Source organism: Micromys minutus (assembly GCF_963924665.1).
Source record: "Micromys minutus genome assembly, chromosome: 2".
Classification (NCBI taxonomy): Eukaryota; Metazoa; Chordata; class Mammalia; order Rodentia; family Muridae; genus Micromys; species Micromys minutus.
In genome coordinates, this window is record NC_137971.1 from 26,825,968 (window position 1) to 26,849,469 (window position 23,502).

At 39.8% G+C, this 23,502-nt stretch overlaps 1 protein-coding gene across 1 annotated transcript in view; it reads left to right on the top strand.

Annotated features, from left to right (window-relative positions):
- Positions 1 to 49: 49 nt before the first annotated feature.
- RNLS (renalase, FAD dependent amine oxidase) overlaps positions 50 to 23,502 on the top strand; it is a 246,309-nt gene continuing 222,856 nt past the window's right edge. Inside the window, exons 1-4 of the mRNA XM_080911516.1 lie at positions 50 to 182; positions 868 to 973; positions 1,447 to 1,589; positions 9,842 to 10,000. Coding sequence (XP_080767642.1) covers positions 65 to 182; positions 868 to 973; positions 1,447 to 1,589; positions 9,842 to 10,000 — 526 coding nt within the window. The 5' untranslated portion in view covers positions 50 to 64. The remainder of the gene's footprint in view (positions 183 to 867; positions 974 to 1,446; positions 1,590 to 9,841; positions 10,001 to 23,502) is intronic.

The window sequence follows — 23,502 nt, forward strand, 5'->3', positions numbered from 1 at the left end:
GGTGGCAGAGTGGGCCGACGCCGCTCCGAGCCTCTGCCTGCTGCCTAGCTCAAGGCCGGCCGCCATGTTCCGGGTACTGGTCGTGGGCGCCGGGCTGACAGGAAGTCTGTGTGCCGCGCTGCTGAGAAAGGCGATAACCGCCCCCCTGTACCTCGCCCTGTGGGACGAGGCTGGGGACACAGGTGAGCTGTAGGACAGGCAGAGCGTGACCGGTGAAGGAGGCGGGCCACCCAGTCGCTCTGTGGAGAAAACCCCAGGGGTGGCCTGCTCGCCGCGGCAGCGCGCTCTCCGGGTGCGCGCTGTCACGTGACTCCACCAGGAAGGCCGCTCCTGAGGTGCAGAGGGGGCTGGACCTGAGCCCTGCCCTGGGAGGCTTGTGCCGGGCAAGCGACCGCCCACCATGGATGGCCCTGTGGGTTGGACCGCGTTGTGCCATTGTAGCATTCTCCAGTCTGCAGATCCCCAAATCCACCAGGACCAAGACTTTCCAGATGTCTAGAATAAGAAGCCTTCTTGTACATCCTGACTGAAGAACATTTTTTACTCCTTCTGGCCTTCCATCCATTTCATTTTATTCATCCATTACTTCGTTCATTTGTTCAGATTAACACAATGCTGACTGCTAACATTGTAAAGCAGTGGTACATTATTCATGAGTTTCATGAGTCTTTTATTTCTTCAAATTAAAAAAAAAAAAAAAAAAAATCATGACCAAATACTCAGGACAATGAGCAATATAAAGACTTTAGCTTGCGTTAATGCATTTAATGTATTTGGACAAAGACAATCAAGCAACCAAGCTAGGATGAGTAGTATAATTTCAAAAGGTTCATTTATGACTGACAAATGCTTCTGAATTATTTTAAGGGGGAAGAATGACTACTGCCAACAGTCCTCATAATCCCCGATGCACAGCTGACATGGGAGCTCAGTATATCACCTGCACTCCTCATTATGCTAAAAAGCACCAAACGTAAGTTAGTCACCGGAAGTCTTATAGATACATACATGGTGTAAAATGATACAGAGCATTCATTCTAAAACATGTTAAACTTTGCCTCTTATGACAATGAAATGTTCATATTGTTGGTAGGAAGCCTGGATAAGATTATATATGGAACAAGTAAAAAGGAGCTCGATAATTTATACTTAATTGTTGGTGTAGAAGAGGGCAGATTGTAATGAAAGTCATTATTTCTAAGCATGTTTAAAATGGGGCATATAATACTTTTCTGTGTATTTGTTTTAGAGATAAACAGGGCTTGGTTAATGTCAGCATATTTACAGATTCTTGCAGCATTTCTGTTCTTCAGCTTTTGTTTAACATCATATACACTGAGCTGATCTTATGAGGATTTATAGTGTGATTTGATTTTCATGTCTAATGCTTAGACAAGGCAAGACAGTTGCGGAGCTAATCGAACTATACTTTTATGGTTATTTCAGTTTTTATGAGGAGCTTTTAGGTCATGGAATTTTGGAGCCTCTGACCTCTCCCATTGAAGGAATGCAAGTGAAGGAAGGAGATCGCAACTTTGTGGCACCTCACGGGATTTCTTCCATTATCAAGTACTACTTAAAAGAATCAGGTGGGAATTGAACTTTCTCTGTCTCTTAGGATAAAAGCTGTGGGTTAAATGCTAGTGTTGTATAGATTATGAATATAGTTCCAGGGACCCCAGTGGAGGAGTTAGGGAAAGGACTGAAGGAACTGAAGGGGTTTGCAACCTCATAGGAAGAACAATATCGACCAACTAGACCTCCGGAGCTCCCAGGGACTAAATCATCAACCAAAGAGCACACATGGAGGGACCCATGGCTCCAGCTGCATAGGTAGCAGAAGATGGTCTTATCTGGCATCAGTGGGAGGAGAGGCCCTTGGTCTTGTGAAGGCTCGATGCCCCAGTTTAGGGGAATGCCAAGGGTGTGAGGTGGGAATGGATGGGTGGGAGGTGCTTCCCTCATAGAAGCAGGGGGGAGGGGGATAGGATAGAGGTTTGCAGAGGTAAAACCAGGAAAGGTGATAGCATTTAAAATGTAAATAAAAATATCCAATAAAAAATACAAAATTGGCAACTTCTTGAACTCCATGTTGCATCCACTAAACTGTGCTCAGGATTCTTCATGGCCACAATATTGTTGCAGTGAACACTGACAGGAAATTGAGAGACAGGGTGAAGATCAACTGCCATCTAGCAGTGTGCCACAGAGAATGCCCATTTATGGTTCTCTGCTTGATGGGATTTTATTTTCAATGAGATCAGCTTGGCATTTGTTTTTTAGTTGTGTAGCCTGCTGCCTTGAAATCTATAGATGTGATCTTAAAGTTTAGATCCCTTTATACTGTCTTAAATAAATGTTATCTCTTGAAATAAAAAAAAAAAGTTAAACTCTCAATCAGCTTTTCCTTCCTCCAAGTAAGCTTGACCTCAGTTTAGAGTATGTGCTCTTTTGCAAATGTTTATGTATGAAAATAAATCTCTGTCACTCTTTACTATTAATCTGTTTATATTCATTTCCTTAAAATACGATCGAAGGGGATTATTTTATAGAAACTATTCAGTACCTTTCTGTTATATATCTTTGACATGTTTCTGTATCGACAAATTGAATTTGCTTTCTTTTTAAATGATATCTATAATAGTATAGTATGTGTGTATAATCATTTATTCAACTTTCTTGTGTATATTTATATTTTGAGGATTAGGAAGTTGTCTTGGTTTGTAGTACAAAACTACTTTTCTGTCCCTCACCTTGAAGTAACAGTAGGATGGATTGAATCCAATAGGTTGTGCTACTCTTAAAGACTGGAGCTGTCATGAAGTAGACACAGCTAAGCACATCCAAGAAATTAAAATTTCAGTTTGACTGGGGAGGAGTCTGAAAGAGAGAGAAAGTGGCGAGGTAAAGTACAAGATTAAATTGGGCACTGGAATAAGTGCTTTGTACACCATGTTAGAACATTTTTACACTTTATGTCAAGTACAGTAGAAAGTCTTTGAGGAGTTTCTGTGTAAAGTCTGTGCATGATCAAATTTTCTGAACTCAAAATGCCTATTGAGAAAATGTATATTGTCCCCTGTTTTCAAGTGGCTGTTTCCAACGCATTTATAATATTAATGTATGATGTCTTATGATATTACTAATTACTTCCATAGGAAATTCCTGTTTCTGGAAACTTTAATCCTAGCAATAGAAATGAACACTTCTATTGAACACACAGGAAGCTAGTATCACTGCAGTAGATGAGCACAGCGGAAGCTAGTACCACTGCAATAGATGAACACACTGGAAGCTAGTACTACTGCAGTAGATGAGCACACTGGAAGCTAGTACCACTGCACTAGATGAGCACACCTGAAGCTAGTACTACACTCCAGTAGATGAGCACACTGGAAGCTAGTGTGCTCATCTACTGCAGTGGTACTAGCTTCCTGTGTGTTCATCTACTGCAGTGGTCCTAGCTTCCGCTGTGCGCATCTACTGCAGTGGTCCTAGCTTCCGCTGTGCGCATCTACTGCAGTGGTACTAGCTTCCAGTGTGTTCATCTATTGCAGTGGTACTAGCTTCTGGTGTGTTCATCTACTGCAGTGGTACTAGCTTCCAGTGTGCTCATCTACTGCAGTGGTACTAGCTTCCAGTGTGCTTATCTAGTGCAGTGGTACTAGCTTCCAGTGTGCTTATCTACTGGAGTGACCTCACATGTTTTCAAGCCTCATATTTTACCCATTTGGTTAAACAAGGGAGCCTATAAAAGGAGGGTTTATAGGCCTAATCCTTGGAGTTTATGTTTTGTGACTTTTGTGGAGCCTGGAATATGCATGTGTTCCCCTGGTGCAGCTCCTCGGCAGTGCACACTTACAACACTTCTGATGTTGAGCTTACTGAAATCCTTAAGACCATCAGAACTGATGTCTAAGACCATTAGCTGAGGCAGGCAGAGATTTATAGGCTAGTAGATTTTAACCACCTTTATATACACACAATTCTCTTTTCAAAGAATTAGTTATAGAAAAAAATGTGATCAAAATAGGATTAGTTGCTTTAATTGGGGTCTGGACGATACCATAGCGCATAGAAGGTAAGCAGAGCAAGACATTCCAGATAAGTCAGAAGCTCAGAAGACTTGCTCTGTTGGGGTAAAATATAGTAGGTATAGTTTAAAATTGAACATTATTTGTACCTTCTGTGTGTTTTTTCTGCCCCCCTCAAAAGAGGGGTCTGTACACAGGTGAGGTCAGGTGAAATCTTATCAGTCAGTCAGATAAGCCTAAAGCCTGTCGTTGAGCAGTGGAAAAGAAGGCCCTGCGCTGAAAGTTTTAAAAAGGAGACAGAGGTGGGGAAGGGAGGGAGGAGAGATAAAGAGTGGAGAGACAAGAAAAACCTGTAGTTGAGGATGATGAGCCAGAACCACATGGTCTTTGGAGCCATAACTAAGGGGATTTCACAGATGGATGATTGAGTAATGTAGGGCAATTTTGTCCATTCTAGTTGTGAAACTTGTATCTGTATCAATTGAGTTTTGAGTTCTTTGTGTGGGCATGTTGGGGGTTGAGGATTTACTGTTATAAATCTGGCTCATAAGTTACAAACCTCCGCAGTTTTTATTTTACGGGAGGCTAAGGGATTAGAGCCAATAGGATGGATGGCTCAGGAAGTGTGAAGGACAGCAGCTAACTGTAGAAACCTGGGAAGACCACTGCTGGTGGCTCGACATTAGACCCCCTTGCCTTCATGTTTGGAAGGAATGATACTGACTGCTTCAAGCAGAGATTGACCATATTGGCATATAAGAGTATGGTATACATCTGTGTATGCATTCATATTTGCATATGTGTTGGTATATATAGAGGATGTATATATTAGCATGTGTAGGCCCCAGGCTGACATCTGGAGTCTTATTCAACTACTTTGTACATACTGATTGGGCCAGTGTCTTTGAACTGAACACAGAGTTCATGGATTGGGATACAGCTAATTCCTTTTATTTTATGGTATATGATATATTCTCCTAAACAAATAATGACCAAAACCATGTTGTTTCGAACACTGTAATCTGTACGTTATATTCTGCTGTAGTCACTTTACCTACTGCTGTATAAAAGATGCCCTGGCAAAGCAAGTTAAGAGAGAGTGGCTTTATTTTGCTCACTGTTCAGAAGTACAGCCCATCATGATGCGAAATCCTGGCAACAGGAGGCTGTGTAACTGGCGACACTGCATCTGCAGTCAGGAAGCAGACAGTGAATTCTGATACACAGCAGAATTCTCCTTTTTATGCATTTGGAATTCTAGCCTAGGAAATAATGCCACCTACATTAAGTATAGCCATCCTGCCTCAGTTAATGTCATGTAGGTAATTCCTCAGAACATGCCAAGAGTCTTGGGTCCCAGGTTATTAGAGATACTACCAGTTTAACAATAAGTGTTAAGCATGACATACACATACTCTACATAGAAACAAAGTAGTCATTAAGACTATTCACTGGCTCTAAAGTTAAAGACAATACAACATAAATAAGGAAGTTATTAGAATTTTGGTCCATTCTAAGAAAGGAAAAAGGATGAAAAGCTAGTCAGTGATTCTCTTAGCTCTGATCCTTATTGAAGACTTAATCTGCCCTATAGACATGTTTTAAAATTGTTTAAAGGGCTAATCTTAGGTATCACTAGTGATAATCAATTTCTAATATGTTTACTGAAGTGTATACATACTTACTTTGCAAAGATGAAAAGCTTCCTAGTCCTCTGCTTATGCTTTGGATAATGGTTTAATAGATTGAGCTCTTCTTTAATTTTGAAATAAATTAGTATAATATGTAACAAATGGTTGACCAGTGTGACAACTTGAATGCAAATGATCCTCATATAGCCTCCTGTGTTTAAATGCTTCCCCAGTTAGTAGGACTACCTGAGTGGGATTAGGAGGTGTGGCCTTGTTGGAGGGATAGGTCACTGAAGGTGGGCTTAAGTTTCAGAGTCCACAGCACTCCCACTTAGTCCTCCCTCCTGCATCCTGGTTGTCTAAACATATAAGCTCTCAGCTGTCGCACGCCCCACATCCCTCCGGCAGGAATGGCGTGCAACAACAGGATTCTTCTGTGAAAAACCTTTATTGTACAGCACTCTGAGCAGAGGACCCACGTGGAAGAAAAATGCACTGCTTATATATGCCCAGGAGACTTGTGTTGCTACCTGATTGGTGCGCCCTCCAGTAACTTATTAGCATTCCCGGAGAGCGGGCTGTAACATCTGTGATATATGCTCACTATGTCTCTTGGGCTGGGCAACAGCTCTGTTAGCTGAATCATAGGCGGGAAGCTGGCGCCATCTATTGCTGAGGCACCAACAGCTCCCAACATCTCCCCCTTTACTCTTAAATAAAAACATGGCCGATCAACCATCAGGCTCTTGTTGGACCTTCAGGGTTTAAGACCATGATCAGCAATAATTTTGGGTAAGGCACCTTCCTGCGTGCAATGGGAACAAGCCCTGCAGGGTGCAAAGGCTGCCTATGTGTAAGATACCCATTCCTGGTGCAATGCCTCGAAGGCTCAGGGTGCAGGGGCTATCCAGACACCGACCCATCACTTTTTCTGAAGCATACTAAGCCAAACAGAGGGAGAGGTGCCCATTTCGAGTGCAGCAAGAGCTTGCGCTATGACCACTTTGTCACATTGTTGTTGAGTACGGAGTTTGCGCACCATCTAGAGCAGAAACACAGTCTCTCCACACAAAAGCATGCCAAAAATTACTTGATAAGGCAAGAGTTTTATAATCCCCTAACCCTGCTATCTCCGTGTCTAAGGGCAAGTACAGTACATCAAAGGTTTTGATGGTGTCAAACAAAGGAGGAAATAGTTTTGCATTAAGGCAAAAGGGCATCGGTTTGGGAAACACTGACAGAATCTCCCAACTCGGTTCCGCTTGAATCGTCATGCAGGACAGGCTCATCAGAAGCAGGTGGAACAGCATCTTGTTTTGGTAGCACTCGACGTGTTAGACGTTCTGGGATCCAAATCGGGCTTTCTTCTCCCTGTGGAAAAACACAAATAGTTCCCCTGGATCGTATTAAAATAGGATCCGGGCCTTTCCAATTACCAGTGAGGACATCTTTCCATTTCACTAACTCTTTAGGTGGAACAGGCCATTGTCCATGGCGCTCGGCAGCTGAATAGCCATGAGCATCCAAATTTAAAAAATTTAAGGTAAGAAGCATAGTAGAAATGGCCATTTTGGGTGTGGGGGGCACCTCTTCAATTCCCCCTTTTTGCTTGTTTAAATAAACCTTTAGGGTGCAATGAGTGCGTTCAATGATGCCTTGACCCTGAGGATTATAAGGCAATCCTGTCAGGAGTGAAACTCCCATGTGATGGCAAAATTGCTTGAATTTTGCTGAGATATAGGAAGGACTATTATCTGTTTTTAACACTTTAGGTATGCCCCATGCACTCTATGCTTCAAGACAATGAGTAATAACATGAGAAGTCTTTTCTCCCGATAAAGGAGAAGCAAAAATGACTCTTGAACAGGTATCAATGGACACATGTAAGAGATACTGAAATAATTGTTTAGAATAATTTGCAGCTTTAGTAAAATTTTTATACTGAACACTGGTCACACATAATCCTGAGAACTTCCATTGGCAGCCCATCTGGGCAACCTGCCACAATATATCTATCTGTTCTTGAACCAGATCAATTCTCTAAGGTATTATTATAAACAGTTCCTATATTAGGAGAAAAGGTAAAGCGGCCCTTAACTGCCCAACGTACTCCCCAAGATTGACAGCCAGTCTAAGGATGCAGGGCTGAATCTCTTCTTCCTGTACAGAAAGGTGACCACTTAGGTTGGGCTGGAATAAACAAATTACCCTTTGGCTGGGAAATAGGCCAGCGACTGGCAATCCAGGTGGCATCAGCCTATCTAGGTTTTTTGTATAATTAGCAGTGACTCTATAAGTTTGGACTGACTTTGCCAACCCTTTAACTTGCTTATGCTAGAGGCGGTGATCATCCTCGAATACGGGAAACATTTGCCTGAGGGCATGGCGTGTCTCCGGTGAACAAAAGAACTCACACTTCTTCTCTGGATGAGGCAGAAAAATAGAGGCTGCTTTAAAAGCTTTCGGTTTCGATATAGAAGTTCTCTGCCTCGGCTGATACAGCTTCGCCTCAAATTCCGCTGCCTCCTCCTCTAAATCTTCCTCCTCAAACTCAAATAATTTAACCTCTAACTCTTCTTCTGCCAGCTCTAAAGCTTTTTGCTCTTTTAGCAGATACAAAGTATCCTCTCCGGGAAACTTGTACTTCGTTTCCCAGGGCACAATTGTCTCTTCTCCAGGTCTTTCCGCCTTTTGGTTTTCGTTTAGTTTCATTTTGAAATTCACTCCGTTTCTGACTTGTTTTGAACATGCCTCTCTCAAGCCTACCTGTTTTACCTTTTGTTCCTTGCACGTTCCCTATTTTATTTCGCTCCGTTTCTGACCCGCCTTCTTGGTGCTTTGTGATAACTTTTTGTCTAGCTAACTTCCACAGAGATGTTGTTACAACAGTTACCACAAATGCAAGCAATAATCCTTCTACTCCCAGAGAAAATCCAAGAAGGGACATGCCTCCGTTTTTTGGCATGCTCTTTTGGCGCCCCATAAAATCCAAAGAGGAACATGTCTCTCGGAGCTTACCTATTTACCTTTTTGCAATTCTGAATCCACATCAGCGGACTGAAGGTTCCCCCTGGCGCTCCCGGGTTTAGGCACCACTTGTCGCGTGCCCCACGTCCCGCCAGCAGGAATGGCGTGCAACAACAGGATTCTTCTGCGAACAACCTTTATTGTACAGCACTCTGAGCAGGGGACCCACATGGAAGAAAAATGCACTGCTTATATATGCCCAGAGGACTTGTGTTACTACCTGATTGGGGCGCCCTTCAGTAGCTAATTAGCATGCCCCGAGAGCGGGCTGTGACATCTGTGATATATAAGCACTATGTCTCTTGGGCTGGGCAACAGATCTGTTAACTAAATCATAGGCGGGAAGCTGGCGCCATCTATTGGTGAGCACCGACACTCAGCTACGTTTCCAGTACTACACTAGCCTGCCTGCTGCCATAATGCTCACCATGATAAGCATAAGCTCACTCTCTGAAACTAAAGCAAGGCTCCTTCCAATTAAATGCTTTTTATAAGTTGCCTAGTTATGGTGTCTCCTTATAGTAATGAGAGGATAACTAGGAGATCTAATAAATACTTCCCTTTTATTGAAAATAGATTTTTTTATTATTCAATAGATCCTGATTCATACACTCAGAGGTCCTATAAATACATTAAACTAAAAGTAGTAGTAGTAGTAGTAGTAGTAGTAGTAGTAGTAGTAGTAGTGTGTGTGTGTGTCTGTGTGTGTGTGTCTGTGTGTGTGTGTGAATGACATGGTACAGACTTGTGCAGGTCCTGTGCATGCTGCTTCAGTGCCTATAAATTCATATGAGCATTTCTCTGTTCCTAAGAAAGAACTAATACATTTTTAATGAAAGGCAGCAATGACATAGTACAAATTGTAGTCTTGTGAGTAATAATTACAGCAGTATTTTATAACTGTTTCCTTTATGAAAACATTGGTCGGAGGCCCAGGAGTACAACTGTTAGATGGAAGAATCACTACAAAATTTGGAAGGTTAAGATTGATTGGATTAGGTTAGGTTGGAATTAGGGAGAGCAGGAGAATACAGAAGATAAGGTTGAGGAGCCTTTGTTCACTTGAATGGGTCCAGGCTGACTTTTCATTTTTTCCTCATTCGTATGGGAAATCCTGGTAACAGGAGCGGGTTTCCTCCTTTGGAGCAGGTGCTGATGTCTTCCTCAAGCACTGCGTGACTCATATCAACCTGAGAGATAACAAGTGGGAAGTCTCCAAGGACACGGGCTCCGCTGAGCAGTTTGACCTCGTCATCCTCACCATGCCAGCTCCTCAGATTCTGGGACTTCAAGGTGACATCGTGAACTGTGAGTAGCTTTGCTGTTTACCTGCTCAGAAAGGGCTGAAGGGACACAGAGCCTTTCTCTTTGAGTGGAAGACGTGTTTGCTCAATCCTGCAGATGTTATTCTTTAAAGCTGATTGTGGCCTACTTCCTGAAGTTAGTCCATGACATGAAGTTCACAGAACAGTTTGTAACTAGTTAAAATTGAATAGTTTTGTTAATATTCTTGGTTTTTTTTTAAAAAGTCAGCATTGTTTCTGATGTGCTATAGTGTGGCCCAAGAGAGGAGTATCTTTGTGGTCATACTGAAGAAAAGCTGTTTATCATGGCTTCCTACTGGGTTGCCTTATTTCCTGTCTTCTTCTCTGGGTTACTGCTAGGTGTTCACTGCTATTGGATGAAGTTACTTAGCCTTACTGATGAGTAGGTGGATGTCACAGAGCATAAATTATCCTGATGGAACTAAAATCATGTTAAAAGAGCCAAATTTATAAAAGAGAAATGATAAAGAAATTTCTTTGTTTGAATAAAGAAAAGGTCAATTTTTTTATTAAAATTAACATATTTAAAAAGGAATACGGCGAGCCATCAATAAACAGAATAGTTTCTCTGCATAAACAAATCCAGTACTGCTTGATATTCTTTTTTTCACATGCAAAGGAACTGTTAAAACATTATGAAGATTTTGTTGAATAATGTAAAAATTCATTGTGAATCTGGGAAAATTTGATACATCTAGCTGAGTGCTCAGTGTTTATTTACTGTATCTACCTGAGAAATGACCAGTGGGGAGTCTCCTCAGAAGGGTTCTCTCCAGGGTTGAAACCTGTCCCCGCGGTGCCGCTCTTCCCTGCTTCCTAGAGAGGCTCCACTGTGAGTTTCCATTTTTATAGAACCACAGTGGTGAATGGCTGTGGGAATTCAGTGTTTCTCAGACCACAGCAGTGTGCTCAGAAGGGTCAGGAAACCAGAATGGACTGCTTTGCCTGGAACTAACTCAAGATGACTCAGAGTGCCTGGCTTTCCCTCTGATTCATGCTTCTACTACATGATAGTGTGAGTCAAGTAAACCCTCCTTCATTATGCTGTTTTGGTTCAGTATTATTACCTCAGTAACAATAAAAGTGGCTAGTTTAGTTGAGATATACAGAATTGTGATTTTATCAGACAAAATGGTCAAAAGCTGTCAATTTTGCATGAGCCAACTCACAGGAAGGGCTGTATACAGATGCAGGAGTTGAAATAAAATAATGAGTAAGGGCCGTTATTAGTGGTGCTGATGTTGTGGTTTTTTAGGACTGTATAGACTGCTTTAAAACCAGGCATCACGGTATCCCTTCATCTCAGCTGGGTCAAGAGCACACTGCAAATCTGAGGCTTGAGTGGGATACATAGTAAGGTGCTGTCTTACACACACACACACACACACACACACCACCACCACCACCACCACCAACAACAACAACAACAACAACAACTCTAGCATGTACATTGGTGTGTTATTTCTGATTATAGTGTTATTCAAATTTTTTCACAAGTTACTAAAAGCCCTTTAATGCCTAAGTCTCTCATGTTTTTCTTTTGAAAGGACATCCAAGTGTGGCAACTGGTGTAGAGTTATTAACATTAGAGTTTTATCTTTGTTTAATTTTTGATTTTTAAAATAAAATGTGCAATGGGTAGGATATGTGTATAGAATTGGATTCCCTGTATTTTTCCAGACCCTATTCTAAAAATAGGCAACTTAGGAATGTGGCTTAAGTGCAAATATCTTTTCTAGTTAGCAACTGCTATCTGCCTTCTGTGGAGGGTGAGGAAACTTAGATTATTAATATTTTATTGGATATATTGAGTGTAGGAAATAGCTACTTTCTAAGTCATATATTGCCATCTACTGGCAGAAATATGTGTGTGTGTGTGTCTGTCTGTGTGTGTGTGTGTGTGTGTGTGTGTGTATGTGTGTGTGTGTGTGTGTATTACAATTCCCCTGATTAGACTGGAAAATGCCTAGGATGTAGAAAAACACTATGACTATAGGATAAAACACTCCCCACAAGATTGAGATCCACAAGAATTTACTAAGCACCCAAATGTGAAAGTTTGTACAAAAATTAGGGTAGCTACCAGGCCCACAACATATTTATTAATGGTGAGCAGCTTGATAACTTTTGTTTTTCTTCTCATTTCTGTCTCTCTCTAAATCATGGCTAGGCTGTAGAATCAACATAAGATCATATTTTACCTAAAAATTTTGGCTATTATTTCAGTTTAGTGTGAATTACATTTAATTACCTTCTTTCCTATTTTGTGTTTTACAAAACAGAAGTGCTTTCTTCTGACAATTATTAATTATATTTATTCCTTCTCCCAAGGACCATATGATTAGCCTCCTGTAGCTAGCTTAGTTCTCTAGAGCTATGCTGATTTGCCAAGATTATTTCATTCTTGAAGCACACCAAGGCATTATTATCAACTCTGTTCTTAGGGAATATGATTTGTGACCTCCAACATTGTGTGGCCACAAAACCAATAGCAATGGTGTACTGAAAACACTCACTCCAGTGGTAGTGATGTTAATCTGTTCCATTGAATCCAGTAGGGTTGGGGGGGCTGTTTATGAAATTGGATGTTAGAATGGATGTGTTACTGTCCAGTGTGTGTGCGTGTGGAAGGGGAGGGGGGGAGAGAAAGAGAGAGAGAAGGAGAGAGAGAATTGATATATTCTTGTGATGAGCTGTTTCTATAATCAATGTGAAACTGATTTAAAATGTAAATTGCTGAATATCAGAATAACAAATGCTTGATTTAAAAAAAAAGTTCTGTTTGCTTGAAATGCCAATTTTTGTCCTTTTTGTAATGTATATTTCTTGCAGGCAATAAACATGTAGGTCTTGTATTTTAATTCAGTGTACTAAACAGTAATTTAATTGAATATTTGAGGTCATTGACATTCAGAGTTATTGCTAAATGGTATGTAGTAATCTGGGTTGGAAATTACTGAAAATACATCATTCCATGTCCTTCTCCTATTTTTAAATCTGCTATTGTTCTGATGGTTCTGTCTTGTGTGTGACTTGGTTCTTCTTTCTTGCAACATTTCATAATCTTACATTATTTTGACTATAATGTGATATAAACAGTTCATTTTTGGCCTTTTGTTGCTTATTTCTAAGTGGATGTGAGCAAAAGCATAGTGGTAGGAACAGCTAAGAGTTCACATTTTAATTTTCAGAAATGAGACAGGACGGGGGTGGTGGGAGAGAAAGACAGGGAGAGAGGGAGGAAGGAAGGGACTAAGAGCTAATGATGGCATGAGTTGTTTGAAAGATCAGAGCTCTCCCCCATGGCACACTTTCTTCAATAAGAGCATTCCTCCGAATCCTTCTCAAACAGTTCCACTAACTAGGGCTCAAGTATTTTAATGTATGAGCTTATTTAAGTACCATGTTCACTCAGATGACTATAGTCAACTCCCTGGCCCCATATGTTATAGCCAAATCCTAATGCAAAGTACATTTAGTCCAACTTCAAAATGTCATATAGTCTTTCAATCGCAACACTGAGAGTTCAAATTGCAAGTCTCTTCTGAAACCTAAAGCAATCCCTTTACTGTAATCTACTATACAAAGAAAATCACATTACATACTTTCATCATATATGGCAAAGACTGTATACATCAGCATTCCTAAAGAGATGAAACAAGACATTGTGAGGAAATACATAAGATGAAAACACAACAGGACTAACTTTAATTTCTTTAGCTCCGTGTCTAATGTCAAGTGGCTTATAAGACTCTGCTGTTCTGCTTTGCTGCCTGTCAAATACATGTCTCTTGGGCTGGGTCCACTCTCTGTGTGCAGCCCTTCCTGGCAGATATCTCACAGCTTTGGCACCTTGATGTCTCCAGTGCAATCCAAGCATCTCTTTTACACACACGATAGCCTCGCAGGACCTTCAGGTGGAGGTGACCCTGATACACACCTGACCTCAGTGTCTCTGTGAAACTGGGAGGAAGGGTCTACAGCCCCTTAACTAGTGCATCCTTTGGCTAGCACCATGTGGTTGACACTGCCAAGTTTAGCTACCAACTTGGGGTGAAGCCTGTCCTCTCTTGGACTACATTTCTAGTAGATTTGAATTGCTGTTGCACGTTAAGAGCAAAAATCCCTCAGGCCTTTTCCTTTTGCAGGTTGGAAGCTTACCTGGGTGAGGTCTAATCCTGTGAACAACCCTCCCTTTATTTTACTGAGTGTCAGACCTCTCCTTAATCTCATCCCTTTTAATTTCTGCCTTGGCTCCAATATTAAATTTCCTGGTGTTCTCTTTTCACTTCAGACTGTACATTTTGTATTTGTTATACCCACATGAGTACAATTAGTAATAAGTAAACCTCAGAGCCAATATTTGGCTTTCTTTAAACATTCTTCCACAAAATGAATTAGTTCATTAAATCTCAAGTTATCTTCAGACAAATCTGTAGGACAAGGACAGAAAGCAACCAGTTTGGGCCAAGATATCACACACTCTCTAGCCCAGTCGCTAATGGGTCCTTTCTGAAACCTCTCCAGCTAGGCCTCCATAGTCCATGTTGTTTTAAACACTACTCTCTTTCGAGTTTCTACTAGAATGACCCATTATATTCTGATTATAGCAGTAAACTGCTTTTCTAGTTCAAAATCACAGACATATGCATCCCACAAACAAACCAACAAACCACACAATCAAGTCTGTCCCAGCAATAGGCCACACTCTGGTCCGAACTTCTTCATTTGTTTCTTTTTCTTTTCTTTTTTTTTTTTTAATTGCTGACATGACAAACATCCATGACAAAAGCAACTTAATTGGCTTAGAGTTCCAAAGTGTTAGGATTCATGATGACAGAAAAGGTATACTGTCAGGAACAACTGGGAGCATACATCTTGAGCTGCAAGTAGGAAATAGAAAGCATAGTGGGAATAGTGTGAGTTTTTTGAAACATCAAAGCTTGCTTTCATTGCATACTTCTACCAACAGGGGCATACCTCCCAATCCTTTCCCAATAGTCAGAATCAGGTCTTCAAACTGTGAGTCTATGTGAGCAATTATATTCAAATCACCACAGTCCTGTTATGCTGTCTCAGAGACCTTGCATGTCCTGTTGGCACTTTCTTTTCATTTTAATCTTTATTGTCTGTCCTTCAAATTTACTATTTCACCATCTACCTGATCTTTTCTATCGGTGAATTTTCTCACTGAGCCTTTTCATTTAACTAAGGTTTTCACTTTCAAATTTCCTATTTTGTGTATTTTTTGGTATATTTCTTTTTGATTCTTTCATCACATTCTGTATTGAGATTCCCCTTTATTGACTGTCTTTGTTCTTTTTAAATTCATGAGTTTATTTTTGTTCTATTTTACTTTATTCTTTGAATTCTTGGTATTGTATCCAGTTAACTCTCACTGAAAGCTGCTACTATGGAACTGGCTATTTGGGACAGAGTTGTACCTGCTTTTCCACGTTTCTCCTGTTTACCTTATGAGTTGCACATGTGGTCACTGGATAAAAATCTTTCTTTATAATTTTATATTCTTTTTATCAAAATGCTTTCAGTATTAAAGTGGATTGAGGTGTCTTTCCTTCCCTCTGGGCTGAATGTGTTGCTCATTTACTAAAATCTCATCCCTCGTGATCACGACACTAGTTGCTATCCCTAGCACTGCTCTGAGAATAGAGTATCACTCAACATTCCTTCAGATTCTTCATTACCAACTACATACATACTTTTCCAGAGTTGGAAAATTCCAGTCTTTTGTTTTTTGTCTCTGTTGTTTACTGAGAGGCATCCATGTGGCTACCAGTCCCATCCCTACAAAAAGCTGTGTCTCAATAATCAGATTTGTCTACATATGCTTATGTCCTCATGATTTTGATCCTATATTGTGTGATAAATATTCCCTGAGTATAATTTGTAGGTCAAAGTATCTGTATGTCTTAATAGGATTAGCCATATGTCTGTAGCTGGTCTTCTTAATGTTAGGTAATGTATTTTTCTGTATATGTATCAGTACTGAATATATTTAATTTCATATCACTTTTCAAATTTCTACCAAAAAAAGTATAGACAACTTTGGCTTTAATTTGTATTATCCATTACTTAAAGTAAAATTCAACCTTTCTTTCATAGACATGCTATTGATCACTGGATTTTCCTTCTGTGAATAACAAGGTCATCTCTTCCATTTTGTTTCGCAAGCTCTGTTCTTTGAGAACATTTTGCACAAAAGGATACTGATGTTTGTTGAGTGTTATTGAAAATGTTTAGAAGAATGTCACTTGCCTTCCACTTTAGTTTATGCCAATTGTCATAATTTCTTGAGGTTTTTATATACTAAGGTGTCTTCTTTAATATATGATAGTCTTCCTGACTCTTATGACAAGTCACTCCCCCACTATAAACTCAAACACATATTCTTAATTTTACCCAAAAATTCCCCTAAAAATTCTTCATGTTTATACCCTGTATCTTTCGAGCAAAGGCTGTTTGGTCATATATTTGTGACTTGCTTCACTTTCTAGTTATTTTGACTGGATAATGCCACTTTGGTAAACCTTAGACTGTATCCCTAATTTCACTTAGACCTGCTTGTGATGAGTAACTGGTCTTTTCTTAATGGAAATACCTCTTCATTACCTGTTTGAACATCTGTTTATTCCTGGCTAAGATTGTTGTAAGGGCATGGCTTTAACTCCACTATTGTTCACCCCCTCGCCTTGCTTATTGATAGTCTATTTGTAGACAATGTGATTTATCTACTTGATTCAAGGAGCAGATCTCAAATTTACATGACCCTTTCAGTTTTTGCAGACATCCCTATCTTCTAGCCTAGGCAGCACTACAACCAGAACTTTGACAAAGCTTTTGGGGACTCTAGAGTTCATAAAGCGCCAAATTAGAAATGAAGGCTTAGTCACTCCAACTGGAGTTGTTCTGAATCATTCTCCCCTTTCCCACTTGTGGGGTTTGGAAAATAGAGCATCCTTCCACAAACACAGTATCCCCTCAGAGCCTGAGCTTTCACACCTCTTTGGATCTTCTTGTCTTGACTGGCCAGTACTCAGACAGTAAGACCAACTCTAATTGGTCATTTCCAAAACTCATTGTAAGGAGTTGATTTTCCTCTTTCTGGTGACTACTACTACTGCTACTGCTGCTGCTGCTGCTGCTGCTGCTGCTGCTGCTGATACAAAAACTACTTCTCCTCCTCCTCCTCCTTCTCTTCCTCCTTCTCCTTTTTCTTCTTCTTTTATCTTATTTAACCTTTTGTACACTCCAGAATTTATCCCCATCCTGGTCTACCCTCTGACTGTTCTACATCTCATACCCTCTCCCTTACCCATCTTCACGAGGATGTCCTCACCCCTCCCACCCCACTAGACCTCTAAACTCCCTGAAACCTTCATTCTCTTGAGGGTTAGGTGCATCATCTCTGACTGAGTCTAGATCCAGCAATCCTCATATGGGGGACTTATATCATCTGGTGTATGCTACCTGGATGGTGACCCAGTGTCGGAGAGATCCCAGGGATTCAGCTTTATTGAGACTGCTTGGTCCTCCTACAGGGTCTCCTTCCTCCTCAGCTTCTTCTAGCTTTTCCCTAATTCAACCACAAGGGTCAGCAGTTTCTGTCCATTGGTTGGGTATAAATAACTGCATCTGACTCTTTCAACTGCTTGTTGGTTCTTTTGGAGTGCAGTCATGATAGGCCCCTTTTTGTGAGCACTTCATAACCTCAGTAATAGTGTCAGGCCTTGGTGCCCTTGAGCTGGATCCCCCTTTGGACCTGTTACTGGATCTTTTTTCCCCAGTATCTTCTCCATTTTTATCCCTGCAGTTCTTTCAGACAGGCACAATTATGGGTCAGAGATTTTGACTGTTGGGATGGCAACTTCATGCCTCACTTAATGCTCTGTTTTCTGCTGGAGATGAGCTCTACAAGTTCCCTTTCCCTGCTGTAGGGCATTTCATCTAAGGTCCCTCCTTTTGAGCCTTGAGAGTCTCTCATCCCTTAGGTCTCTGTTACATTCTAGAGGGTCTCACTCATACACCACCTACCTCCTGAGGTTGCCTGTTTCCATTCCTTCTGTTGGCCCTCAGGGCTTCAGTTCTTTAACTCCATTTAATACCAGATCATGTTCCCCTCTTCCCCTCCCTGTCCTTTTTCCCACCTAGAACCCTCTCTCCCTCTGCCTCCTGCGATTGTTTTTTTCTCCCTCCCAAGTGGGAATGAGGCTTCTCCGCTTGGGTCCTTTAGCTTGTTAACCTTTTTGAGCTTTGTGGACTGCATCCTGGGTATTCTGTAGATTTTTTGCTAATATCTACTTATTAGTGAGTACATACACGGCCTTTTGGATCTGAGTTGTCTCATTCAGGGTGATATTTTTTAGTTCCATCCATTTGCCTACAAAACTCATGATATCCTCATTCTTAATAGCTGAGTAATAAGTATTCCATTGGGTAAATGAATCACAGTTTTTGTATTCATTCTTCTGTTATTGGATGTTTCGGTAAATATTATAAAGTGAGAACCTTTTATCCCATGCTTGTGTCGGCTCCCGTGGAGCCATGTAGCACTGTGGGGATCTCTAACTTGGCAGCTCCAGACTGGCTCTAAGAACTCAGGAGAGGTGCCCCTGCTGCTTCTGTTCTGGGTGAATAAGACCACCCAGGCATGTTCCTTTTCTCCACCGCCCTGTACAAATATGACTCCACATCCATTAACTTGTCAAACAGGTTTATGTGTTAAATCCTTTATCCACAAACTCTCTACTCAGTAAGCTTACAACCAGCAAACAAAGATATAAACTGCCCATTTAGAAAAGATAAATTAGACCCATAGAAACCCTTAGAAAAAAAATCATAACAACGTCATCAAGCTAGAGGAGACACGCTGAGAGGAACATACACATTGGTTTCCATGTTTTCCACCAGAATCTCTTCTTCCTCTCCCTCTCTTTCACTACTGCAGCCTCTTTCCCCACCTACCTCTCCACTGTCCAATTATGTATCACCTTAACATGAACCTACACATCACCCTTTTTGTTTACTTAAAAAAACTTTTCCTTCAAATATAAGCTGTGTATAACTATTACCACTTGAAAATATTCTAAATGAAAATATTTTCTCAAACCTTGGGTAGGCTATAAAACTAAATTAGTCTTCAACTCAGTCAGAAATATGAGAATGCCAAATATCTAAAACATTAAAAACCTAACACAGTTTCCAGAGCCGAGACAGGTTGTAAAGACAAATCCCCACTAGCAGTCCCCTGTTAGCAACATATGAGAGCAAGTCTTCAGCCTTTTGGCCCAGGACCACTGACAGACTTTTGAAATGTAGAAATTTTGAAGGGCTGATAGTTTTGGCTTGGCAAAGATTATCAGTCAACTATTCTGCATAATGTGTTCCTTTCTGGACAGTATTAGTCTATAGATGAAATAGGTAGTTGTTGCTCAGTAGCTGCCTAGCAACAAAGTATACCTTACCTAGAGGTAAAGATGCTCAATTCCTTCATTAAATTTATCAAAGGGGAACTGTAAAAAGTAGATATGTCTCAACAAAAGATAAATAATGTTAAATGTCATAATTTATGGATTTCTGATGTTTTTGAAAACCATCTAATTACAAAAAGCATTTCTGAACTGTTAAGACATGACTAGTCCTGACCATTTTTAATTAAAGTATCTCAAAAACACTCTTTTAATTCCTCAAAACCATGAATTTGTTCTCTGGCCCTAAACTTGTATTGTTTAATCAACTAAAAACAGAGTATAATAGCAGTTATAGGATTGGGCCTGAGCCTTACATTCCCAAATGTATTGTATAGGTATGATACGGATATAAAAGTAACTCTATTAATCTCAATTTTAAATCAAAAAGAAATTATATCAATGAAAACCTTAAATTTGTATCAAATAAATTCTATACCACTGTAAAGATTATAACTTTAACTTTGTATCAATTAAATGATTTCTACCAATGTAAGATATGACTTTAGCTTAGCTATCAAATGCAGATTATGGCTGTACAATTCAATCTAATTCCTCCCTATTAAATTATGACCATTTCTAAATTCTTCATAAAAACAAACTTAATAACCACCTTCACCCCCTGCAAAGTTCAGAGAATGGGGCAACAAATCTTCATAGCTTCTTCAAGCTGAATATATGGGTGTTGGGAATTTAGAAGTGGGGAGAGGAATAAGGAAGCCAGAGAGGCCTTAAGAAGGAATGCCACACTGATGATTGAAGTCTCTGAAGTCTGGAATCAGGCAAGTTCAACATTCTGATGACAAGCTTCACCATAGCTACACATTCTTTAGTTCTTTATATGTTTTAAATATTAGCCCTCTATTGGATGTGAGGTTAGTGAAGATGTTTTTTCAAGTCTGTGGGTTTCTAATTTGTCCTATTGATACTGTCCTTTGCCTTACAGAAGATTTCTAGTTTCGTGAGGTCTCATTCATCAGTTCTTAGATAAACCCCTAGCCAAACTAACTAAAGGCCCCAGAAGCAGTATCCAAATTACCAGAATCAGAAATGAAAGGGGGACATACCAACAGAAATGGAGGAAAATCAAAAAATCATCAGATCCTCCTACAAAAGCATATACTTAACAAAACTGGAAAATATAGATTAAATGGATGGTTTTCTAGGCAGATACTACATACCAATGTTAAATCAAGGGCACGTAAACTAAACAGGTCCATATCCCCTAAGGAAATAGAAAAAGTCATTAAAAACCTTTCAACCAAAAAAAAAAAAAAAAAAAAAAAAAAAAAAAAAAAAAAGCCCAGGGTCAGACGGCAATAGTGTTGAATTCTACCAGATCTTCAAAGAAGATCTACTATCAACATCCCTCAAACTATTCCATAAAATAGAAACAGAAGGAACATCAACTAATTCATTCTAAGATGCTACAATTACTCTGATAACTAAACCACACAAAGGACCAACAAAGAAAGAAAACTTCAGACCAATTTTGTTTATGAATATCAATGAGAAAATACTCGATATATTTCTCTCAAACTGAACCAAAGAACACATCAGAATCATCATTCACCACAACCAAGTAGGCTTAATCCCAGCAATGCAAGGTCGATTCAATATATGAAAATCCATTGACATATAATGCACTATATAAACAACTCAAAGGAAAAAAATCACATGATCATCTTGTTAGATGTAAAAAACATTTAACACAATACAGCACCCCTTCATGTTAAAAGTATTGGAGAGATCAGGATTTCAATGCATATACCTAAACATAATAAGAACCAATTTATTGCAAACTAACAACCAATATCAAAGTAAATGAAGAGCTACTTGAAGCTACTAAAATCGGGGACAAGGATACCCACTCTCTTCATATCTATTCAATATAGTACTTGAAATTCTAGCTAGAATGATAATACAACAAAAAGATACAAGGGGATGAAAATTGCCAAAGAAATCAAGCCATTACTATCTGCAAATGATATGATACTATTCATAAGTGAATCCAAAAATTTTACCAAAGAACTTCTACAGCTGATAAACAACTTCAGCAAAGTTGCTGGATATAAAATTAACTCAAATAAATCAGTAGCCTTCCCTTATACAAATGATAAACAGGCTGAGAAATAAATTAGAGAATCAGTTCCCTTCATAATAGCCACAAATAATATAAGATATCTTGGGGTAACTCTAACCAAACAAGTGAAAGATTTGTATGACAATAATTTAAGTCTCTCAAGAAAGAAATCGAAGAAGATTTCAGAAAATAGAGAAATCTCTCATACTCATGATTTGGCAGAATTAACATAGTAAAAATGGTCATCCTACCAAAGGCAATCTACACATTCAATACAGTCCTCATAAAAATCCCAACACAATTTTTCAAAGACATGGAAAGAGAAATTCTCAAACTCATCTCAAAAGGCACAAAACCTTTTCACAGAATAGTGAAAACAGTTCTTAACAATGAAAGAATGGCTGGGGAATCACCATCCCTGACCTCAAGCTGTACTACAGAGCAATGGTGATAAAAGCTGCATGGTATTGGTACAGAGACAGGCATGATGATGACCAGTGGAATAGAACTGAAGATCTAAAAATAAAACCACACACTTACAGACACTTGGTCTGAATGAGATAACCCAATCACAAAAACCAACAAACAAACAAAAAAGAAAAGAAGAACACATTAAGGTATGTACTCACTGATAAGTGCATATTAGCCCAAAACCTGGGATTGCCCAAGATACAATTCACAGACACATGAAGCTCAAGAAGAAGGAAGACCAGAGTGCAGATGCTTTAGTCCTTCTTAGAAGGGGAAACAAAAATATTCACAGGAAGAAATATGGAGACAAAGTTTGAAACAGAGACTGCCCTACCTGGAGATCCAGCCCATATACAGCCACCAAACCCAGACAATATTGTTGTTGCCAATAAGTACATACTGACAGGAGCCTGATATAGCTGTCTCCTGAGAGGCTCTGCCAGAGCCTGACAAATCAGAGTAGATGCTTGCAGCCAACCATTAAACTTAGAATGGGGTCCCCCAGTGGAGAAGTTAGAGAAAAGATTGAGGGAGCTGAAGGGTTTTACAACCCCATAAAAACAACAATACCAACCAACCAGAGCACCCAGGGAATAAACCACTATCCAAAGAGTAGACATGGATGGACCCATGTTTCCAGCTGCATATGTAGCAGAGGATGGGCTTGTTGGGCATCAGTGGAAAGAGGAGCCCTTGGTTCTGTCAAGGCTTGATGCCTCAGTGTAGGGGAATGTCAGGGCAGGGAGGCGGGAAGGGGTATTGGGGGCACCCTCATAAAAGCAGGGGGAGAGTAGATGGTATAGGGGGGGGCTATAGAGGGGAAACTGCAAAAGGAGATAATATTCGAAATGTAAATAAAATATATCCAATAAAGGCCAAAAAAAGAAGTCAAAAATATACAATGATAAAAAAGAACATGTCTTCAATATATGGAGCTGGTCTAACTGGCAGTTTGCATGTAGAAAGATGAAAATAGATCCATATTTGTCACTTTGCACAAAGCTCAAGTCCAATAGATCAAGGACCTCAACATAAAAACAGATACATTGAATATAATAGAAGAAAAAAATGGGAAGGAACCTTAAATTTATTGGCATGGGATGGAGAGGGAATTTTCCTAAGCAGAACTCTAGTGGCTAATGTGAGATCATGATTGCTTTTTGTCTCAATATTAATAGCCTGAAGAATAATAAGATTAAATCTAATTTAAATTTTTTGTGAAGCAGTCACTGGGTTGTCCAGGCTAGTGAAGAAACTCATACACTCAAGCAGTCTATTTCCTACAGCCTCCTAAGTGATGACTACAAACACTGATGTGAGCCATCGAGCCAAGCGCAGGAAGGAAAGAATTTTTTCCTAGTACAGTATTTTTTAATTAATCATTTTGTCCATTTACATTTCAAATGAGATCATAATTAATTTATCATAATTTAGTAGCAGTTGCGA